This window comes from Balaenoptera acutorostrata, chromosome 10 (assembly GCF_949987535.1).
Source record: "Balaenoptera acutorostrata chromosome 10, mBalAcu1.1, whole genome shotgun sequence".
NCBI lineage: Eukaryota > Metazoa > Chordata > Mammalia > Artiodactyla > Balaenopteridae > Balaenoptera > Balaenoptera acutorostrata.
Window position 1 is genome coordinate 27,675,039 of NC_080073.1, and position 18,682 is coordinate 27,693,720.

General features: G+C 42.6%; 1 protein-coding gene across 14 annotated transcripts in view; it reads left to right on the forward strand.

The window, feature by feature from the left end:
• Positions 1–18,682, forward strand: part of CADPS (calcium dependent secretion activator) — a 482,411-nt gene that overhangs the window by 397,564 nt on the left and 66,165 nt on the right. For 9 of the 14 annotated variants that reach the window (XM_057554534.1, XM_057554537.1, XM_057554541.1 and 6 more), the window contains 4 exons: positions 1,370–1,525; positions 5,526–5,673; positions 13,664–13,738; positions 14,628–14,711. In XM_057554534.1, coding sequence (XP_057410517.1) covers positions 1,370–1,525; positions 5,526–5,673; positions 13,664–13,738; positions 14,628–14,711 — 463 coding nt within the window. Of the gene's footprint in view, positions 1–1,369; positions 1,526–5,525; positions 5,674–12,769; positions 12,785–13,663; positions 13,739–14,627; positions 14,712–18,682 lie in introns of all 14 variants that reach the window. The other 5 variants (XM_057554533.1, XM_057554535.1, XM_057554536.1 and 2 more) reach the window with 1 other exon arrangement.

The window sequence follows — 18,682 nt, forward strand, 5'->3', positions numbered from 1 at the left end:
ACCCACCAGGAAATGCCTGATTCTATATCTTTTCATATCTTCAGTTTCCTCCTCTGCCACCTTTCATTTTAAGGACGTGTTTCCATGTTACCTGCTCCTTCGTGTCAGATACATCTACGTACTGACCTCAGACTGGTCTGTCCTTGAAAGCGTTACCCTGTTGGTCCAGGCCGTGGGCTCCCTCCCGGCATGTTGGGAGTCTTCTCCTACCCCCATCCCCCCGCAGTAGCTGTGTATGCCTTTATGCACTAGCTATATTTCTCTCTCTGAAGCATTAATTCAATGCAGCTGGCATCTGTCACAATAGAAACACCCACTCTCATCTGTTTCTATAGACGATGTCAGAACAAGTGGTAATGCATGGTATGTTGGACGTTTTATAAATTGCCGTGTTAGCATTAGTGGTATGCGAGGAAGGGGGTGGGAGGTGGCCACCCCACAGAGCTGCCGATGGGATTCTTACAAAAGAGAAAGCCAGCCAGGGAAGGGCAAGAGGGTGAGAGGTGGAGCATTTCCTGTACGTGGGCTTTCCGTCGATGCCCCAGGCAGGTAAAAGTTTCTTAGACGTCATTGTACAGAGAGGAATCAAGACCAATTTCTCCATCTGTACAGAGGACTGGGTAAGATGGTGCAACGGTACAAGAGCTCAGGTTTTGAGCCCTAAAGCTTTGCAAAGATCCCTTGTCCACTCACCTCCCCCCCACAACCCACCTTGTCCTGGGGCTGCCTATGCAACGGGCTGGTCTGTGCAAATTGGACTGATAACCAAACTGAATGAGAATCTTGGATTCAAGGTATCCAGGTGGACTCGGCTTGACGTGAGTCACCCCAATTTCCTTCCAGCTCTTCAAGAGAGAAAGCGGGTCCTCGCTCACCACTTTGTTAGCACTGTCCTTTTACAAATGAAAGTCTTGTGCAGTACCCGAGAGGTCTCCGCTCTGGAGGGCAGCCGGGGAAATGCATGAAGCCCTGAATTCTAATAACTGCATGTTGCCATGTAGTTATTATCTGTTGAGACCTACTTCTCCCTCTGGTTCGTGGCCTTCATCTGAATCATCACATGTGTTAATGTGGTTATTAGAAGAAGGCTGATTTTTACCATACCTTGTTCTAGTTATGGGGCAGCACCTTCCTCAGACTTGTCACTGGTCTGGAATAATTGGCCGAACAAAGCCCACGAAGTCACGTATGGTAAAACTCAAAATCTGCCGGTGGAGATCGCCCCCACCTCCACCGCCAACATGCGTCGTTTTGTATGTTGAAGCCACTGTTTGCCTTAAGCCTTCTAGCCCCCAACTGTTCTTGTGTCAGCTTTTCCAGAACTCTAGGCCAGTGGGTGACTCTTGTTTTCAAATTTTTATCCTGCCAGTAACGGATCAGGCACTTCCGAAGATCTGTTCTGGAAACTTGATGCCCTTCAGACCTTCATTCGGGACTTGCACTGGCCTGAAGAAGAGTTTGGAAAGCACCTGGAACAACGGCTAAAGCTGATGGCAAGTGACATGATTGAATCTTGTGTCAAAAGGTGAGCATAGGTGGCTGGACAGGTTTCTGCACCCCTTCCCCGCTGGGCGCTGACTCGGGGAGAGGTGAGGGCTCCCACTCTTACAGTTGGCCGTAATTTGGAGTGTTTTGGAGAAGGTGATTGTTTGTCAAAGTCAGCTGGAGTGGTGACCACCTCACCGTAGCTTCTATTCACCTTCCCCACCTCTGCCCCAGACCCAACGAAAGATGGTACAGAATATGGCTGCCAGTTTTTTCATTTAGCTGCATGAGGAAAGGGTCCTTCTTGTCCCTGTATCCCCAATACCCATAAGTGTCTGGCACAGAATATCTAGTTAATACATATTTGTTAAATATCTGAGTGTATGCATGGGTGGAGAGCTGGCTGGAAGAAAGAGAAGCACCTACAATTCTAGAGCCAGCGTATTCAGTACAGGTAGCAGGCATCTCTTGACTTTCCAGCAGTGTGGGCAGGACCTCCACAACATCATTCACTCTGTATATATGAACTGAGCATGTACCATTTGCCAACCATGAGTTGTCTTGCCTAAAATCTAACTGGATAGCAACAAAGGGGCATGACACATTAAATGTGCATTTTGATTTCCTTCACATTGCCTGGGTTATTACCATGGCATATAGGATTGAGGTGGGAATGCTGCACTTGACCTTTCTAAGTAGACTTTCCTGACAAAGAAGAAGAAAATGAGGACAGTACACATCCACTCAACAAAAATTGTTTGGGCTTCTCCTGTGTGCCAGGCACAGTGCTAAGTTCTTGGCACACCAGGAAGGGTGGGAGATCGCATCCCTTCCCTCATGGAGTGTCTGTTTCTGAATATCAGAGACAGAAATGAAATCCGTCTGATTTGACATCATTATCATCACCCTGTCTATCCCCAGACACACATCCAAGTTCTCTTTCCAGTTCATAACGGTTCCATTATTTTTGCTCATTCAAAAACACCCGAAATCCCCCAAGCAGCACAGACTACTCTGGATCTCCAGATGTTGTGTAGTTTAGTTGATGGATCAGTTGTGTGTGATGGGGGCTGGGTTTGGCTGAGAGTGAACTGAGTTCATTATTTTGTATCTTGGAAGAAGAAAAGAGAAGTAATAGCATCAAAACTGGAAACCAAAAGGGCAAAAGACCTGCACAGCCCCCGGTAGGGGAGCATCTCGGCAGGAATTGGTAAAGGGCCACATGCTGTGGGGAATCCGGGCAGGTGTCCGATGGCACTTCTGGAAGCTTAAAATCCTGGTGATTCAGATTCTGTGTTTTGCTCTTTTCTTCCCAGTTTTAGAAGCAAAGGCAGGCCTATTTCTCAAACCAAAGATCAAAATCTTTCCTTAGGGTTTTGAATTCCACCATTTCCTACATGGTCTGTATCAATTTTAGGAAAAGCAAGCCTTTCCCTATGGCCAAACCATCCCACCAAAAACTTCTTGCAGGGCAGTTTCCCTGTGGTGAAAAGTTCTCCCTTCATCTGCACTAGCGGCTACAACGCAGTAGAAAGAACCCTTCCTAGCTTCTGATCTGTGTACGCAATCATACAGAAAGACATGTATACCCTTCTCTGAAAAGCCAGACTTCTGAGAAGGGAGTAAGAAATAAGGAGATGCTGGGAGGAAAAGGGAAGACATAGGGATGTGAAAGGTAGATAGTGACTGTTTTCTCCCTTACCACATGCCTTGGTGTGCAGGAGCTTAGCTCCCTGACCAGGGACGGAACCTACCGTGCCCTCGGCAGTGAAAGCTCGGAGTCCTAACCATTGGACCACCAGGGAATTCCCCTTACCACGTGTCTTTATGGATCAGCCACCTCCAAGAGTGTGAGCTACTGAAAGGCAGGGAGTGTATCTTGTTCATTTTGAACTCCTCACCCTCCCCGGGTCCCCGCCTCATGCCTGGCACATAGTGGCTCTTAAGTAACCTTTTGTGAACAGAAGTTGGTCAGCTGCACATGTACACCTGGCACTGGACACATAAATACCCCCATGTCCCTTTCAGTTGAGGCCCCAGACAAAAGCAGATCAGGGCAAACATAGGGGCAAATGTCATCCCCAAACCTCGAGATTCAGAAGGTAAAATGTGAAGAAGTCCTTGGATGTTGTAAGACATAGAATCTACATTAGTAGAGCCTGGAACATTTGCTTTCCTCTTTGGGACAGAATAAAAGGGCCTTGTTCTAGAAGGGCAAGGACATTATTGCATAGATGTAAATATGCAATGCCCAAAAGTCAATCAGGCACTCATTCCCAAGTTTCTCAGCAATTGAAATCATTCATCTGATGGACTTGATGGTGCCGCTGGTCTAGTCTGTGTCAGGTCCTGTGCTCCGCACAAAATAAGGCACCCTAACTGCCCTCAGAGAGTCAGTGGATTAAGTGACCTCTCCATTCTTGGCTTTTCCTTCCCATGGAGCCCAATCAGTCATATTAATCTTGCATTCAGCTTCCTCTTTTCACAGCCGCACACTCCAAGGGCTATGAACAGCTCTCCTGTGAAAACAGAAGACGATTACTTCATTGTAAGGGAGTGATTTAGCATTTCCATTTCTCAAATTGGGCCGGAACTGGCACACAAACCTCAGAAGATCAGCACAGGGACCTGTCCAAGTCAGTCCCCATCAGGCCCCCTTTTCACGAAACCAGAAAGTGATGTATTTTCAACGTAGCTTAAAATGATCATCATGATTAGAAAGCTTCTTCAGTGCACCGAGCCTTTGGGAGCCAAGATCATTTATCTTTAACATGATCATATAATATATAGGAGTGTTTTAAGAGGTTTTTTTTTTTTTAAGTTTTTTTCTTAAGAACTGGGCTTCCAACCTTAGAAATTATACTTGGCTTCCCTGCCTGCACCCAGGGTGTGTTAGCAAGCTGGCATCCTTTCCTGAGCTAACTAGCTGTGTGGTCCTCCCTATGCACTGTTAGAAAACTGCTACAAATACCTCTTAAAGCAATGCTTTCCTGGTGGCTGCATGATCTCCAGAACCTGACTGTGAACAATGCTGAAAAGATGCACTGGTCGAAAGGAGCTTTAATAAAACCACTTACTAACCAGGTGCTTTTCTTTAAAGACATGTCATGACATGACCCACTTCTCTGAAACCTTTCAAAATCTAGCTGGTCCCCTTTACAATGCTGATATCAAGGATTAAATCTTACCCCTGTATTACCAGCTGGCCATGTCGGACTAGGGTTTTCCTGTGTGCAGTTAGCACATTGATGGGATCATAATTTGGCCTGTGTCAAAATTATGTCATCTTACGTTTCCACCGTTGTACAATTCTTGAAATGGTAAGTATATTATGATATTTTTACTTATAAAAATACCATATTCTTATTACAAAATAATACATTGACATCGCAAAAACAGACAAACAGACAAACATAGTGGAAGGCCCCCGGGACCACTCCTCCTAATTTCGCTCTCCTCCCCAAAGGTAGCCATCTTATTTTTTTAGTCTTTAAAGCAATATAATAAGCTTGTTGGATTTTTTTTTTTTTACGTCACTCTCTTTCAAAACCAGAAAGGAAAAAAGAAACCAAACAAAACAATAAGTGTAATTTAAGATATTTCCCCCCATGAAGTTTTTGAAGATTAGAAGCTGTTTTTTGGGGAGAGGTTTTGCTGTTTTTCTTAACGAAGTGATTCAAGGTAGTCGGTTGCCAGTATGAGAGAACTTATATATGCTATAATGCTATAATTGGGTTTTTGTTCATTCATTCATTCTCGTGCAATTAGGGTTCTCCCTAGCATGTAAACTATAGACAGAAATACGCCAAGCTACAGGTGTTCTATGTACTGCAGAGAAAGGAAGGGTTTACATGGCTGTCTCTGTGAATAGGCCTTCCTTAGCTGGGAAAGTCATTTTAAAAAGAACACATGTGAAGTCATTGTCGATTGAAACTGATTACAGCCTTCAATTTTCTTTTTCACTGACCTCTCGGAAAATGTCTTCTCCACCTGCCGCCATCTGGATGCTGAATTGGTCTTTTTCTACTTTGTTTTAATAGAACCAGGATTGCATTTGAAGTTAAGCTGCAAAAAACCAGTCGATCAACAGATTTTCGAGTCCCACAGTCAATATGCACCATGTTTAATGTTATGGTTGATGCCAAAGCTCAATCAACAAAACTTTGCAGCATGGAAATGGGCCAAGAGGTAAAAAAAAAAAAAATTACAGATTCCCCCCCCTCCATTGATCATGTAGAAGAAAACTTCACAAATTCCTTCCATCTACACTAGTCTGCTAGTTTCAGAAATATACTCTAACATTTGTGGATTAAGCCACAGATGAATGTTTGGTATCTATTTGTTAAGTAAATTTCTAAGACATGTGCTGATGACTATGCCAGTCACTTGGAAGTGATTCTTGGCTGGGGTTGGGGTGACCGTAAAGTTCCCTTAAGTCAGATGAAGTTTGATGACCTTATTTATTAGGCTGGCATCTCCAACGGATCTGTTTGCCAGAATGCAAGTCATTTTCACACTGGAAGTGCATTTTATCACTTTGAACATCTGGACAGCAGGAGAGGGCTCTTTCTAGCATCATGCAACTTCCAGGATGTATAATATTAGCTCACCCTGCTACTCAGTCCCCAGCCAGCAGGCTTTGAATTTCCAAGAAATCACAGGCTTTCCATTTTCCTTAGATTGAGTTGATTGTGAATCTTCCCTGACCAAAAGTTTAGTCCTTTGCTAAGTTTCCAATTCCCAAGTGGTATTTAAAATGTAAAGGAGAAAGAAACAGCAACTTGGGCTTGATTAAAGACTATCATGATCATTTTTCTCCGATGGCCTTAAGCCAGCTAGATATTCATATACCAATTTAGAATTAATTCAGAAACATTTCTGGCAACTCTCATGTTGTTGCCAATTGGCATAAATTGCTCCTAAATCAGATCTTACGATACCAGCCTTATATGCTCAGAATTTTTACTAAATTATATTTGCTCCTTATTCGTTATTTATTTTCTCTTTCGGCACCTTCCATTTTTAAATGTGGGCTGGTGGTATTCTCTTCCTGGCAAGGTCATCTCTAACCTTCTTCCGCCTCCAAATCAGCTTCCTCAACCACCCCTGTCAGCTGCTTCTCCTGACGGATTTTCTCGTTGGGTACCTTGCCCCAGGGGCTATGTTCTCTAAGCCCTGGGGTCAAATGCAAGGTGCCAGTGGTTCTCTTTCCTGGCTCCATTTGCTGCATGAGAATGATCTAGAGCAGTAGTTCTCAAATTTCAGGGTCTGTCAGACTTATATCCAGAGAGCTTCTTAAAACCCAGATTGTTGGGTCTCACCCCGCGAGTTTCTGATAGGTCTGGGGTGTGGTCCAAGAATTTGCACTTCTGACAAATTCCCCAGTGATGCTGATGGTCCTGGCTGGTCTGAAGACCACCTTTTGAGAACCACTGGCCCAGAGCCTCAGTATCCAAAAAAAGAGTTAAGGGGAAGAGCTGAGGTACAAAGGACAGCCTCCTGAGGAAGGCTTGGGTTGGGTGTCCAGACCCTGGGTCTCTTGCCCTGGCTGTGCTGCAGACTGGACCTGATCAAGTCACTCGGCCTCTGCAAACCTCAGTTTCCTCATCTGTAAAATGATAGCACTATTCTAGTTTCATTCAGGCTGTTTTTAGCTATAGACTCCATTCTTCAAACCTTACCAGGAAGGCCAGCATACAAAGTGAATAAAATTAGAGCTGTTCTGGATGAAATGGGGGGCAGGAATTCAAGGAAGAGGGGGCCCAGAGCCCAAGCTACCATATTCCTCTTCACACTGCCCCCCAGGCACCCACACCCCCCCGACACTTCTCTGGGGGACTCGGAACAATCTCGTAGGCTTCACAGAGCCCACTGTAAAAACCCTGTTTTTAGTGATCTCTAAAGTTCATTAAAATCCCTTTGAATTCAGACTTTGCAGGGTCCCATCCCTTTTAAATTTTTCTCCCTTTGAGCTTCCTTTTTAAAAACTGAGATATAATTTACATACCATAAAATTCACCCTTTTAAAAAGTATGATTCAGTCATTTTTAGTATATTCACAAAGTTGTGCAACCATCACCACAGTCAGTTGTAGGACATTTTCATCACCCTGAAAAGAAACTCAGACCCATTAATAATAATTCCCCAACCCTCCCTCCCTAGCCCTAGGTAACCACCACTCTTCTAGCTGTCTCTAAGGATTTGCCTATGCTAAGCATTTCATATCAATGGAATCTCATGTGTAGCCTTTGGTGTCTGGTTTCCTTCACATGGCATAATGTTTTCAAGATTCATCCATGTTGTTGCATGTATTAGTACTTCCTTTTTATAGCTAACTAGTATTCTATTACATGGATATACTACATTTTGTTTATCACTTCATCAGTTGATGGACATTTGAGTTTCTTCTACTTTTTAGCTACTACGAGTAAAGCTGCCTTGAACATTCCTGTACAAGTGTTCATGTGAACCTAAGAGTGCAATTGGATATATACCTAAGAGTGCAGTACACCTAAGAGTGAAATTATTGGGTCATATGGTAACTCTGTGTTCAACTTTTGAGGAACAGCCAAACTTTTTTGCAAAGTGGCTGCACCATTCTACATTCCCATCAGCAGTGTGTGAGAAATCCTATTTCTCCACAACTTAGCCAAAGCTTCTTATTATCTATCTTTTTTGGTATCACCATCCTAGTGTGTGTAAAATGGTATCTCGTTATGGTTTTGATTTGCAGTGATATTGGCCATCTTTTCATGGGTTTATTGACCACTTGTATATCTTTGAACAAATGTCTATTCATTCAAATCTTTTGCTCATTTTAAAAATTGGATTGTCCTTTGTTGTTTAGCTATAAGAGTTCTTTATATATTTTGGATACTAGACCATTATCATGTATGTGATTTGCACCTATTTTCTTGCCTTCTGTGGGTTGGTTTTTGTTTTTCACCTTCTTGGTAGTATTCTTTAAAGCATAAAAGTTTTTTAAAGTTTTATGGAGTCCAATTTATCTGTTTCTCCTCACAGCTGCTTGAGATGTCCATTTTCACTGAGTTTCACAAGGATGACACCATTCAGGGTAGGGAAGGGTTGTTACACAGGGATTGGCCTCCCTTCCCCCTTGGCAACTTTTACAGTCCCTCTTCAGATTGACTCAATGGTGCCCGCAATTATAGAACTCCTACATACCTGGACAGATGGCTAAACAGTCTTTTCAAACAAGCTTAGTCACTCTGATCTTTTCTTTTTGAACTGGAGTTTGGGGAGAGTAATAGGAGTTGGGTGGAGGAGTGGAGAGGGGGGGTTGTCAGAAACCCTACTGAAAATCTGATGAAATATATGAGGCCATTTCCCAGAAAAAGAAAATATATATATATACTTTCATACAATTTCACTATACAATTTCAGGGCCTTGTCAGGCCAAACTATAGACCCTGGTTGGAGATATATACTAAGAAATAACAAGTTGATTTTGTCACAGTGGACCCTGTCTCTTATCTTTACCACTGATCACTTCTGTGCTAGAGTAGAATGCCCTTGGCTTAACCTTGAAGTCTTGGTTTTCTAGACTAACTTGTCCAGTGGCTTAATAACTACATCATATGGACTCTACCCCTTAGCTACCAAACTATGTGACCTTGAGCAAGTCACTTACTCTCATAACCTTGCTGTCGTTTGTCAAATGAGAGATAATAGCATGTAACACACAACCTTTGAGAGGTATGCAGCTTGTCAAAATTGGGGATAAAGCTTCCTAATTTCTGGATGTAAGATTAGAATGTTGTCTTGGATATTCCCAAATAGTAACATTTTTGAGGCTAAACTACTTCTTTCTGGACATTGTTCTATTTGACATAATAGAAAAGACTTCATGTATTTACCTGTAAATGATTCAAGGTGTTTTGTTTTGTTTTGTTTTTTGTTTTGTTTTGTTTTGTTTTTAATGAAAACAATAACTGAGACTCATAAATGTTTCCCAGTTTCCCAGAACTAGTGCACAGACGTCCAGGCTAAATGATCTTTGTTAAGGGCCCATCCAATACTGTATTCTAGTCTATGATTCTTATCCGAAGCCTGTCAGTTTCCCAAGCCATGCTAGGGAGACCTGCTATGCCATTTCTCCTTAATGTAACTGAATCAGAGACACTTAAGTGACCAGCTTGTGAGAAATGAGGCCTTTTCTGACCTTAGAATGCCAAGTGACTGAACAGTGAGAATGAAGCCAGACATCATTGTCTGTAAATATATACTTCCTTGAAGGACCTTGCTCTGTGGCTGTGACCTTGACTAGAACTTTATCAGGAAGTCTCATGCAAATGGTCTCTCAATTTTTCTCACTTTGTAGAATGGGGATATTCATCTCCAAAGTAAAACTGAATTGTTAAAGTGAGATTGGCCAAGGATGGCTGGAAACATCATGATATTGAGAGGAGAGAAGTCCAGTGATTTAATGTAGTTTTCATTTTGTGAATATTGGGTAGTAAACTCATATTACAGATCTAGTTACCAATACCTGCTTCCACCTGGATTCCAACTCCCTTAAGGTATTTTGGACTAGATACCGACCAGGTGATACAATATTCTCCAATTTTAAGATCACTTTCTGAATTTCATCACTGGGATAAAGTCTCATTTAAAGGCAGCTGTTGAAACATTTGTTAACCATACTTTTCCATCTTAAATATTTATTTTTTCATTAAAATTTGTGAAGCACCAATAGAGAAGAAATTGTGTATTAAATAGTTTCTCACTTGGTCTAGTGTGTTTTCATCTCATTTCCAAGGTCAGATGGTCTTAACAGAAAGACAACATACACACAATCTGTTCCATGACAAGGCAAAATGTGCAGCACAGGAAGTCAAGTGGAATAATTTTCACGAAGTGATTGTGAATTTGCTGCAACTTAGCTCATCAGAAGCAAAAGTAAACTCTCCAAACTTTCCACACCATTGAAGATTAGTAGTTCCCTTGCCATCATCATCGTCATGATCTAGTGCCCCAGAATATAACTTAGGAATATTGTTGTTACTATTAGGGTCAAGTCAATCTAAGAAGGCCAACAGAGAGGACTGGAAAATGCAAAAACAGGAAGGATCCCTTTTTGTACCCATATTAGGATGCAGATAGAATTGGATAGTTCATCTGACTGCAAGAAATTTTGTGACAAGATAGTTTAGTTAGGGGGATGGTAATTAAAAGATGCCCCCGTAGTATTTGTATCCCTTCGTGGAGCTTCCCATCTGCATGGAGCAATGTATCTCCCAAGAAAGAGCAGAGTGAAGGCAAAGTACTTACTGTTTCTCCAGAAAAGCAAGTCAATCAAATAAGTCTCAGGAGAATCTGGTAAAGGAGTTCATGTATTTTGTAATTACTTGAATAGGAATGGGGACTGCTTTGATACGTACCCCTTTGCCACGTGATAAGCAGGGTGGATATTCCCCTGCCCTACCACATATCCCAAAGTAGGTTTTATTTAATTCAAATTATAGTTTACATACAATAAAGTGTATATATTTTACATGAGTTTAGAGAAATGTATACACAAATATAACCACCATGCTAATCAATTAGTAATTGTGGGAGTAATCCTGCCAGATAGCACTTCTGAGTCTCTAAACCATGTTTCCACGCATGGTTTCATGACTTTGTTAGGTGAATATGATTTCTACATTCACAACAGGGATAATTCTAGCCCCATTGAGGAGGTAAGGAAATAGACCAATAGAGATGGACATGCTCAAGTTTCCTCTAGAAGTAAGAGACAGAACAGTCCTAGCAAACACTTTTCTTTCATAAGTAGAAATTAAGAAAAGTGGAGAGGAGTGGAGATCATAATATTCACCTGGAGAGAAAGGGAGAGACAGTGGGACTACCTGGAGATTAGTGGGGACCATATTTGGCATGGGAATATTGAAGATAGGAAGAGGTGCCCATAAACCACCATGTTTCCCTATACGTTAGTGTGGATTCCTTAGAGAATGAAAAGGTTTGAGGTTCCCCCATTTCTGAAGAGAAAGCCTGTTTGTCTTTGGAGAAAGAATGACATTGTTAACTCTTCAGACCAAGAGCCTCAGTCTTTCCTGGTGAAGAATGATTGCTCTTGGCTTTGTTTGCCATTTCAGCCAAGTGTTTCGAGAGATTGTTTGTTTTCTCAATGATGTTCTTTGCTTGGTTAGAAGCTCCTCATTTCATATTTCATATTATTTTGCCTGCAACTAGCTTTTCGGAGTTAGTTAAACCTTGTAGTTAATTTAATATAGGTGGATCATTTCTAGCAATTCCAAAGAAAATCTAGCGGAGTGAGGCAGTCTCATGAGGAGGGAAAGTAAGCATATGATTCTGGATCTTATCTCAAGACCTAAAAATGAATTTGGAGCCCCATCAATACTCCTGAAATTCTTTTGCTCTGACATCTTTCTTTGTGTTTCTAGCACAGAATGCTGCAGATAGTTTTTGCATTTACCTTGAGGTTTATTGCTCTGACTGGTAAATCCTTTCACAAAGCTAGCAGTAGAACCAACATGGGTCCTGATTTATCAGGACTACACAACATGGGCCATTCACTTTATTATTTTCCTCTAATCAACTAAAAGGAAAAACTAAAATGAGATGACTCATCTCTCCCTACCCTTATCTTCTCCATTATGACCTTGAACAGATAATAATATTTGAATTGCAATTATAGTTGACAATGTTTTCACATGTAGACCCTCAATTTCATCTTCAAAATAGATTTATGAGTCTGAGAGCAAGACCGGCAGGAAAGGACTTAGCCCTGGTTTTTTAAATAATAATAATAACAATAGTATAATGATAATAATAATAATTGAACGGACCTGCTAAATATCTTCATACAGGGTTTGCCTCATTCCCTTTCCAAAATCAGTAATTTGTACTGGCTTCCCCCATTCTCACTGGTCTGGGATAGTAGTAGTATTACCTGTTTTTTGTTTTTACAGATGAGGAAACTGAGCTATATTTTCTTAGACATCATGACTTCCCAACTTTGCACTGGAACTTTACCTAGGTCTTCCAATTATAATCAAAATTCACCTATGACTTTAAGTGAATTAACCTAATTCACATCCCTTTGGTCGCTTTCAATAATTCTGACTGCCAGTTATCAGAATATCAAACCACATTACTATGGCTTATTATTTCTGTATGTTTTCATAACTTTTTGGATGGTTTGTTTGATTTTTATTTTTCTCATGTGTCCTTTTGTCCTAATTTTTATTTGCACTGTTCCTTTTTCTTTTCTATTCCTAATTAATCATCCTTCTGAAAGTTTGCTAAAGAGTGGGTAAGTGCATTTTCCTTTCCAAATATCAATGTTTGCCTTGTTATTTTTTATCATGGAAATATGGAATAATTCAAATGGATACTAAAATGATCTAATAAATATCAAGGAGCTGGCATACAGCATCTCTTGTTGAAATCGCTTTTCCTTTTTTCCTGGCATTTATAGCAGATTTTTGTTGGTGTGGGGTTGGTTTTTGCATTACTATTTAAGTTTAAGTGACAGCGGCAGTTCGAGAAATTGAAAAACTTAGCAGCCGTCTCAGGAGAGGCTCTAAACCTGGGTCTGCTTCTCCACAAATGAAGAAATTAAGGAGCTGCCACAAGGGTTCATAAAGAGACTCTTTGCCCTCACACTGAGTCAACACTTGGAGGTAGAACCTGGGAGCTCTGAGGCAGTAACCCAAAGGACCTGATGGTTTGAGAACAGTTTTTGCAAAATCAGTCAGTGTCTTGGTGAAATTCCCTTTGGAATTTGTGGCTCCCTAAGTCACATCACCCAGCAGTTCCCCAAAGATCATTTTCAGCCTCTCTATTAAATCATTGTGGTATCTTGCTTTGTAAGACCCCGATCAGCACACTGCCAGACCAGCCCTTAAGCCATCCATGCATGCTATTTGTAAATGTGTGTGTGTCTACACATATCAAAGCCAGCAAAAGCTTTGGGTGAGGAACAGTGCGCCTGGTAATTGTTTTAAGAGCTTCCGATCTTTCTCCATCAAAGACCTGGAATCAGAATCTTACAGCTGCTTCTGGAACCATGGAAATAAACTGGGTCCCATGGCCAGGTTTTACTTATAAATTGCGTTGTCTAAAAATGACCTACAGATGCAATGCCATCACCTCCCAAACATGCTAATATTTGTCTTTCTGTGTTCTTTAGCATCAATACCATTCAAAAATAGATGAACTAATTGAAGAAACTGTTAAAGAAATGATAACACTCTTGGTTGCAAAGGTAACCTTCAGCTTCAGGTGAAATGTTTCATCGTGAACATTGCTCTGTTATGTCTGCATTTCCATTAAAATATGACACGTTAAAAAGTTGAGCTGGGCACTTGCATTTCTCAGGAAACAAGATCGTACGTCACCCAGCCACAGCTCCGAATGATTTTTCTGATGATTGCGAGCGTGTGAAGATGAATTGATGAAGTGGCATATGTTACCTTAATAAGAATTTGTCCCTAAATGTTGCTCTAGGTTATGCAGGAAATATTTGTTTTGTTTTTTATCTCCGACAAAGTTAGGTTTTTAAGAACAGAAAGTTAAACGGTAATAAGGAATTCTGCCATCATGAAAACCCCCTTTCCGCTAGTTTCACATGCAGTGAGAGTCATAATAAAACATAAAAGTCAGATAAAGCTATTTCAGTCACCCTCATGAATTATAGAATTTTAACTAAGTAATGCTGAATGGGAAGACATTTATATTTGCCAGTGCTAAACTTCTGTTTCCCCCAAATTACTGATAAAATACAAATAAAAATAGATTGGATTAAATGTAGTGCTAATATGTAACGTAAAAACTGCTTTGCACAGTTTTGGATTTTGAAAAGTGCATTTAATAATATCGCATGCTATACGCAACTCAATAATATTTTGTCACTTTGCACTTCTGTAACGCTCTATATTTGCAATCACATAATAATGAAGAGAAAGCCGAATAAGTCAGATATTTCTGTGTAAAGGCAGTCTATTCCTTTCCCCAAAGACGGGAACCAAATAATAGAACTTAAAAATGATCAAGGGCTCATTGCTGGTCTCTAAGCGGTTGGGAAATGTTGCTCTTTCTTGTGAACAATCGTCGTTTGAAGTAATCATTCTTTTTCCTTTCTGCTCTTTTACTAGTTTGTTACAATCCTGGAAGGAGTGCTGGCAAAATTATCCAGATATGACGAGGGGACTTTGTTTTCTTCTTTTTTGTCATTTACCGTAAGTAAAGAGCTGCTTTCTTTCCTGGTTTTTGTTCTAGTTGGGGTTTGGGTTTGGGTGTGGGGAGGGGAGCTATTGTGTCATTTTGGTTTGGGTTTGTGAATATCTGTTCATTGCAGTCAACTACCAATGTATAATAAGAACACAGGGAAATAAGCAGAACATTTCATGACAACAGGTAATCCAAAATCATTCCTATTTAATTTGTGAATATATAATATGTATGTGTGTATAAGCACGTACATAGACACACACACGTACGTCTCTATATGTATGTATCCAAAGAAAGGGTTGCCGGCTACGCCCACCTGAGCTATCTCAGGGAGACCATTTAATGTTTCCCGGCTACCGTTTCCTGAAAATGAGGAAATTTAATTTTAGAGGTTACCAGTGGAGACCTACAAGTCAGATAGAGCTTGTAAATAGGTTTTATTTGGTCCTCACTGCGTCAGGTACACTTTTCTTTACTGAATTAGTTGCCCACATTTAAGCAGCAGGAGGATTCAGAGGTGTCTGTATCCCAGGGTTTCCTCACGAAGTGAACGGTCGGCAGCCCTGGGTCTGCACGTGTGCATTGCAACAGTCTACTGGAGCTCAGTCAAGTAGTCTGCACAGACCAGACATGTGTTTGCCAGTTTCCTGTAACCCCCCTCCTGGCTGTTCCGCTCATTCCCCTACCTGCCTGGGCTTGGGGACACTGGAGTTCACAACCTCTGGAGCAGATGATCCAATCTGTACACGTTCTGGAGAGCTCTAATTCTGTGCCAGAACTGGGCATGTGCATGGAAGTGAGTTAGGTCGTGGGCAGAAGCCAGCCTAGTTCTCTGTAGGTAAGTGATCAGTGGAGATGGTCGCTGTAAATGGGCTGCCTCAGGGGCCCAGTTCTCCCATCCTTCTGTGCTAGGCAGGCCCTGCGGCTGTGTGCTTTCTTGCCCTTTCTGATAGCAGGGTTCTTGCTGGCTCTAAGACCAGCTGTTTTCCTCTAACAGTGCCGTAAGAAAGGCGATCAATTTAGGACCCACTATCTATGGGTCTTTAAAGCAGCCTTACTATCTATGGGTCTTTAAAACATCTGTTCTAGAAGATGAAGAATCTCCTAGAGAGGCATTGAACGCCAAGGCAAAGCCCAGCACGGGCCAGGGAGTAGCACATGATCATCTTTGGAATCCAGCAGAACCGGATTCAAATCCCATTACCTATCTTAACCAGCTGTGTGATCTAGAGAGGTGTCTCATCCTCTCTGAGCCTGAGTTTGGTTTTGATTTTGGTTTGTAGGAGGCATGCCATTATGTCCTTCTGTTTTTGGTTTATGTATATGTGTGTTACTTGTGGTCAACTACCAATGTTGTATAGGAGTGGGGAGTAGATAATATCTTCCTTGATGAGCTATTGTGAGGATAATAATGAGAGTGGAAGAGCTTAGCATGGTCCTCAATAAATGGCAGCTTTTTTTTTTTTTTTTTTTTTAATTTTTGGCTGCATTGGGTCTTCATTGCTGCACGTGGGCTTTCTCTAGTTGCGGCGAGAGGGGGCCACTCTTCGCTGCGGTGCGCGGGCTTCTCATTGTGGTGGCCTCTCTTTGTTGCAGAGCATGGGCTCTAGGCACGCAGGCTTCATCAGTTGTGGCACTGAGTTTCTGTAGTTGTGGCACTGAGGTTCCATAGTTGTGGCTTGCGGGCTCCAGAGCGCAGGCTCAGTAGTTGTGGCACACGGGCTTAGCTGCTCCGTGGCATGTGTGATCTTCCCGGACCAGGGCTCAAACCCATGTCCCCTGCATTGGCAGGCAGATTCTTAACCACTGTACCACCAGGGAAGTCCCAGCAGCTATTATTAATAAAAGATAACTAAGATAATTATTATACAATGCAAACATACATGCCATGCACATAAGTTCTTCCCAAATATACCCCTACTTTGGTCTTTCCCTAACCCACACATTAGATTTCCTGGGAATTAAGGGAAATGTAGACAGAAAACATTCAAAACAATTTTTAGATTGTATGTGTATGCACATTATCTACATGCCCAGCTTGTTTTGCTATACAGCTCTGACCTTCCCAACTATAAGGATTGAACTCAATCCTGGAAGTGTGATGGCCTTGGTCTCTGGAATTTATTGGCAAAGGTGGGGTGGGAAGAGGATGGTGACAATAGGAATTCTATTTGATTCACTCAGTAGAACCACCCGTAATGTGTCAGAGCTGAAAGGAAACGTATCCAACCCACTTCTTTGACAAACAAAAAAAAAACAAGGGACAGAGAGGGGGAGTAATCTGTCTAAGGTCACACAGCAATGGGAAGAATGGGGACAGGAACCCAGGTCTTCTGCCAGCTTCTCCCCACCACTGAACAGCTTCCTGGAGAGAGTGGGATTCAGCTGGCAATTGCCTGTCACTAGAAGGCAGATGGGCAAATGAGTAGGGAAGATTCATAAAGAAGGATTCAGGGCACATGAGTGGGAAATATTAGAAAATCTTTCATTCCTCAGTGAAGTCATGGAAATGGTAGAAAGAGGCAGAATTAAAGGCAGCTTTTCTGGAAAACATTCCCCTGACACCCACAAAAGATACCACTTTCTTTGAGTCTTCATTTTGAGCAACTGTTTTTACTGCACTGGATTTGAACCAGTGCAAACCAGAAAAGCCCCTCTGCTCTTTCTCGAGCAGAATTCAATCCGCCAAGGGCCCACCCTAATTCCCGACCTTCCAAGGGAACTAGTGAAAGGTGGCAGCGGGGGGCGGCGATATCAAGGACATGGGGCCAGGGAGATTCTCACGGGAGGATTAGAAACAAAGAAGACCTAGCGTAGCCCATGCAGGAGTTTTCAAGCCGAAATTCTCATCCTCTCATCTCCCTTTTCGGAGACATTTTACAGCCGCACAGCCTGCCTCGTGAAGTCCCCATAACCACGGAACACTTCGGGGCTGTTGCTGGGCCTGTGACTTCCCTTCCTTAGTGACACTTCTCCCACGTACTTGGCTCCCCCAAGGCCAAAAGCACCCACTTATCATTTGCAGCCTGTGTTCTCATCCCTGCTGGTGTTCCAGCGTTGGAGAAGGCGAGCCCTGCTGAGAGGTGGCAGGAACTTCTCCACACGTGGATCCGGAGCTCCTGCCCAAATTCTAAAGGGCCTTTGAAGACTTCCTGCAGCCCAGTGGTATTAATTACCCCAGAGAGGGGTGGAGGTGTAAGGGGAGAGCGGAAGCAGCAGGTATTGCGGAAAGAGCCTTGAAATCGAGGATGAGAGAACCAGCTGTGGGTCCTGGGACCCCGGACAAAGGCATAGAGATGGTGCCGACACGCTGGCAGGATCTCCTTCACTCCGCTCCCATTTCTGATTCAATTCTTCAAGTATTACTGTGCACTTACCATGTCCCCACCTCAGCGGGGCTGCCAAGTCTGAGCCGTGTGCTCTGCCCCCCAGAAAGCTGACAAGTACTGACAAATATGCCACCCTTTCCCCCTCTTTCTCCTGCTGAGCGCCTCCTTTCCTGGGTGGGCTTGATTTCGTGGTCCAAGCCAGACATTTTGGAAAACGTCTGCAGTGGCACAGAGCAGGCAGGAATATTTATTTCTCGTCTCCATCTGCATTGCTTCCTCTCTTGGAGAGGAGCTGGGGGGGAGGAGGGAGGAGGAGATGTGGCTTCTCTGTGCCAGCCCGAGAGGCGCCCAAGTGCACCCCTCCTCTCCTCCATCCCCAGCTCCAGCAGCAGTAGCAGCCTGGGATTTAGGGAGGTTCGCCTTTCGAACTTTTGAAATATCAGAGCAGTTGGAAGTCACAATTAGCAACTATCCGCCCATTCCCCCCACCCCCCCAACTGCAAGACGTGCTTCTGTGTGGGTTGCGTGCTTGGAAGAGTCCCTGTCTTTGTGGGTAGTCTCGCACTGTTCTTTTAGGAGGCCAAGAAGGGGGGACAAGCAGGTATCCAGGTCGCCCTCCCAGCAAGTTTAAATCCTTTCCTCGGTCCTAT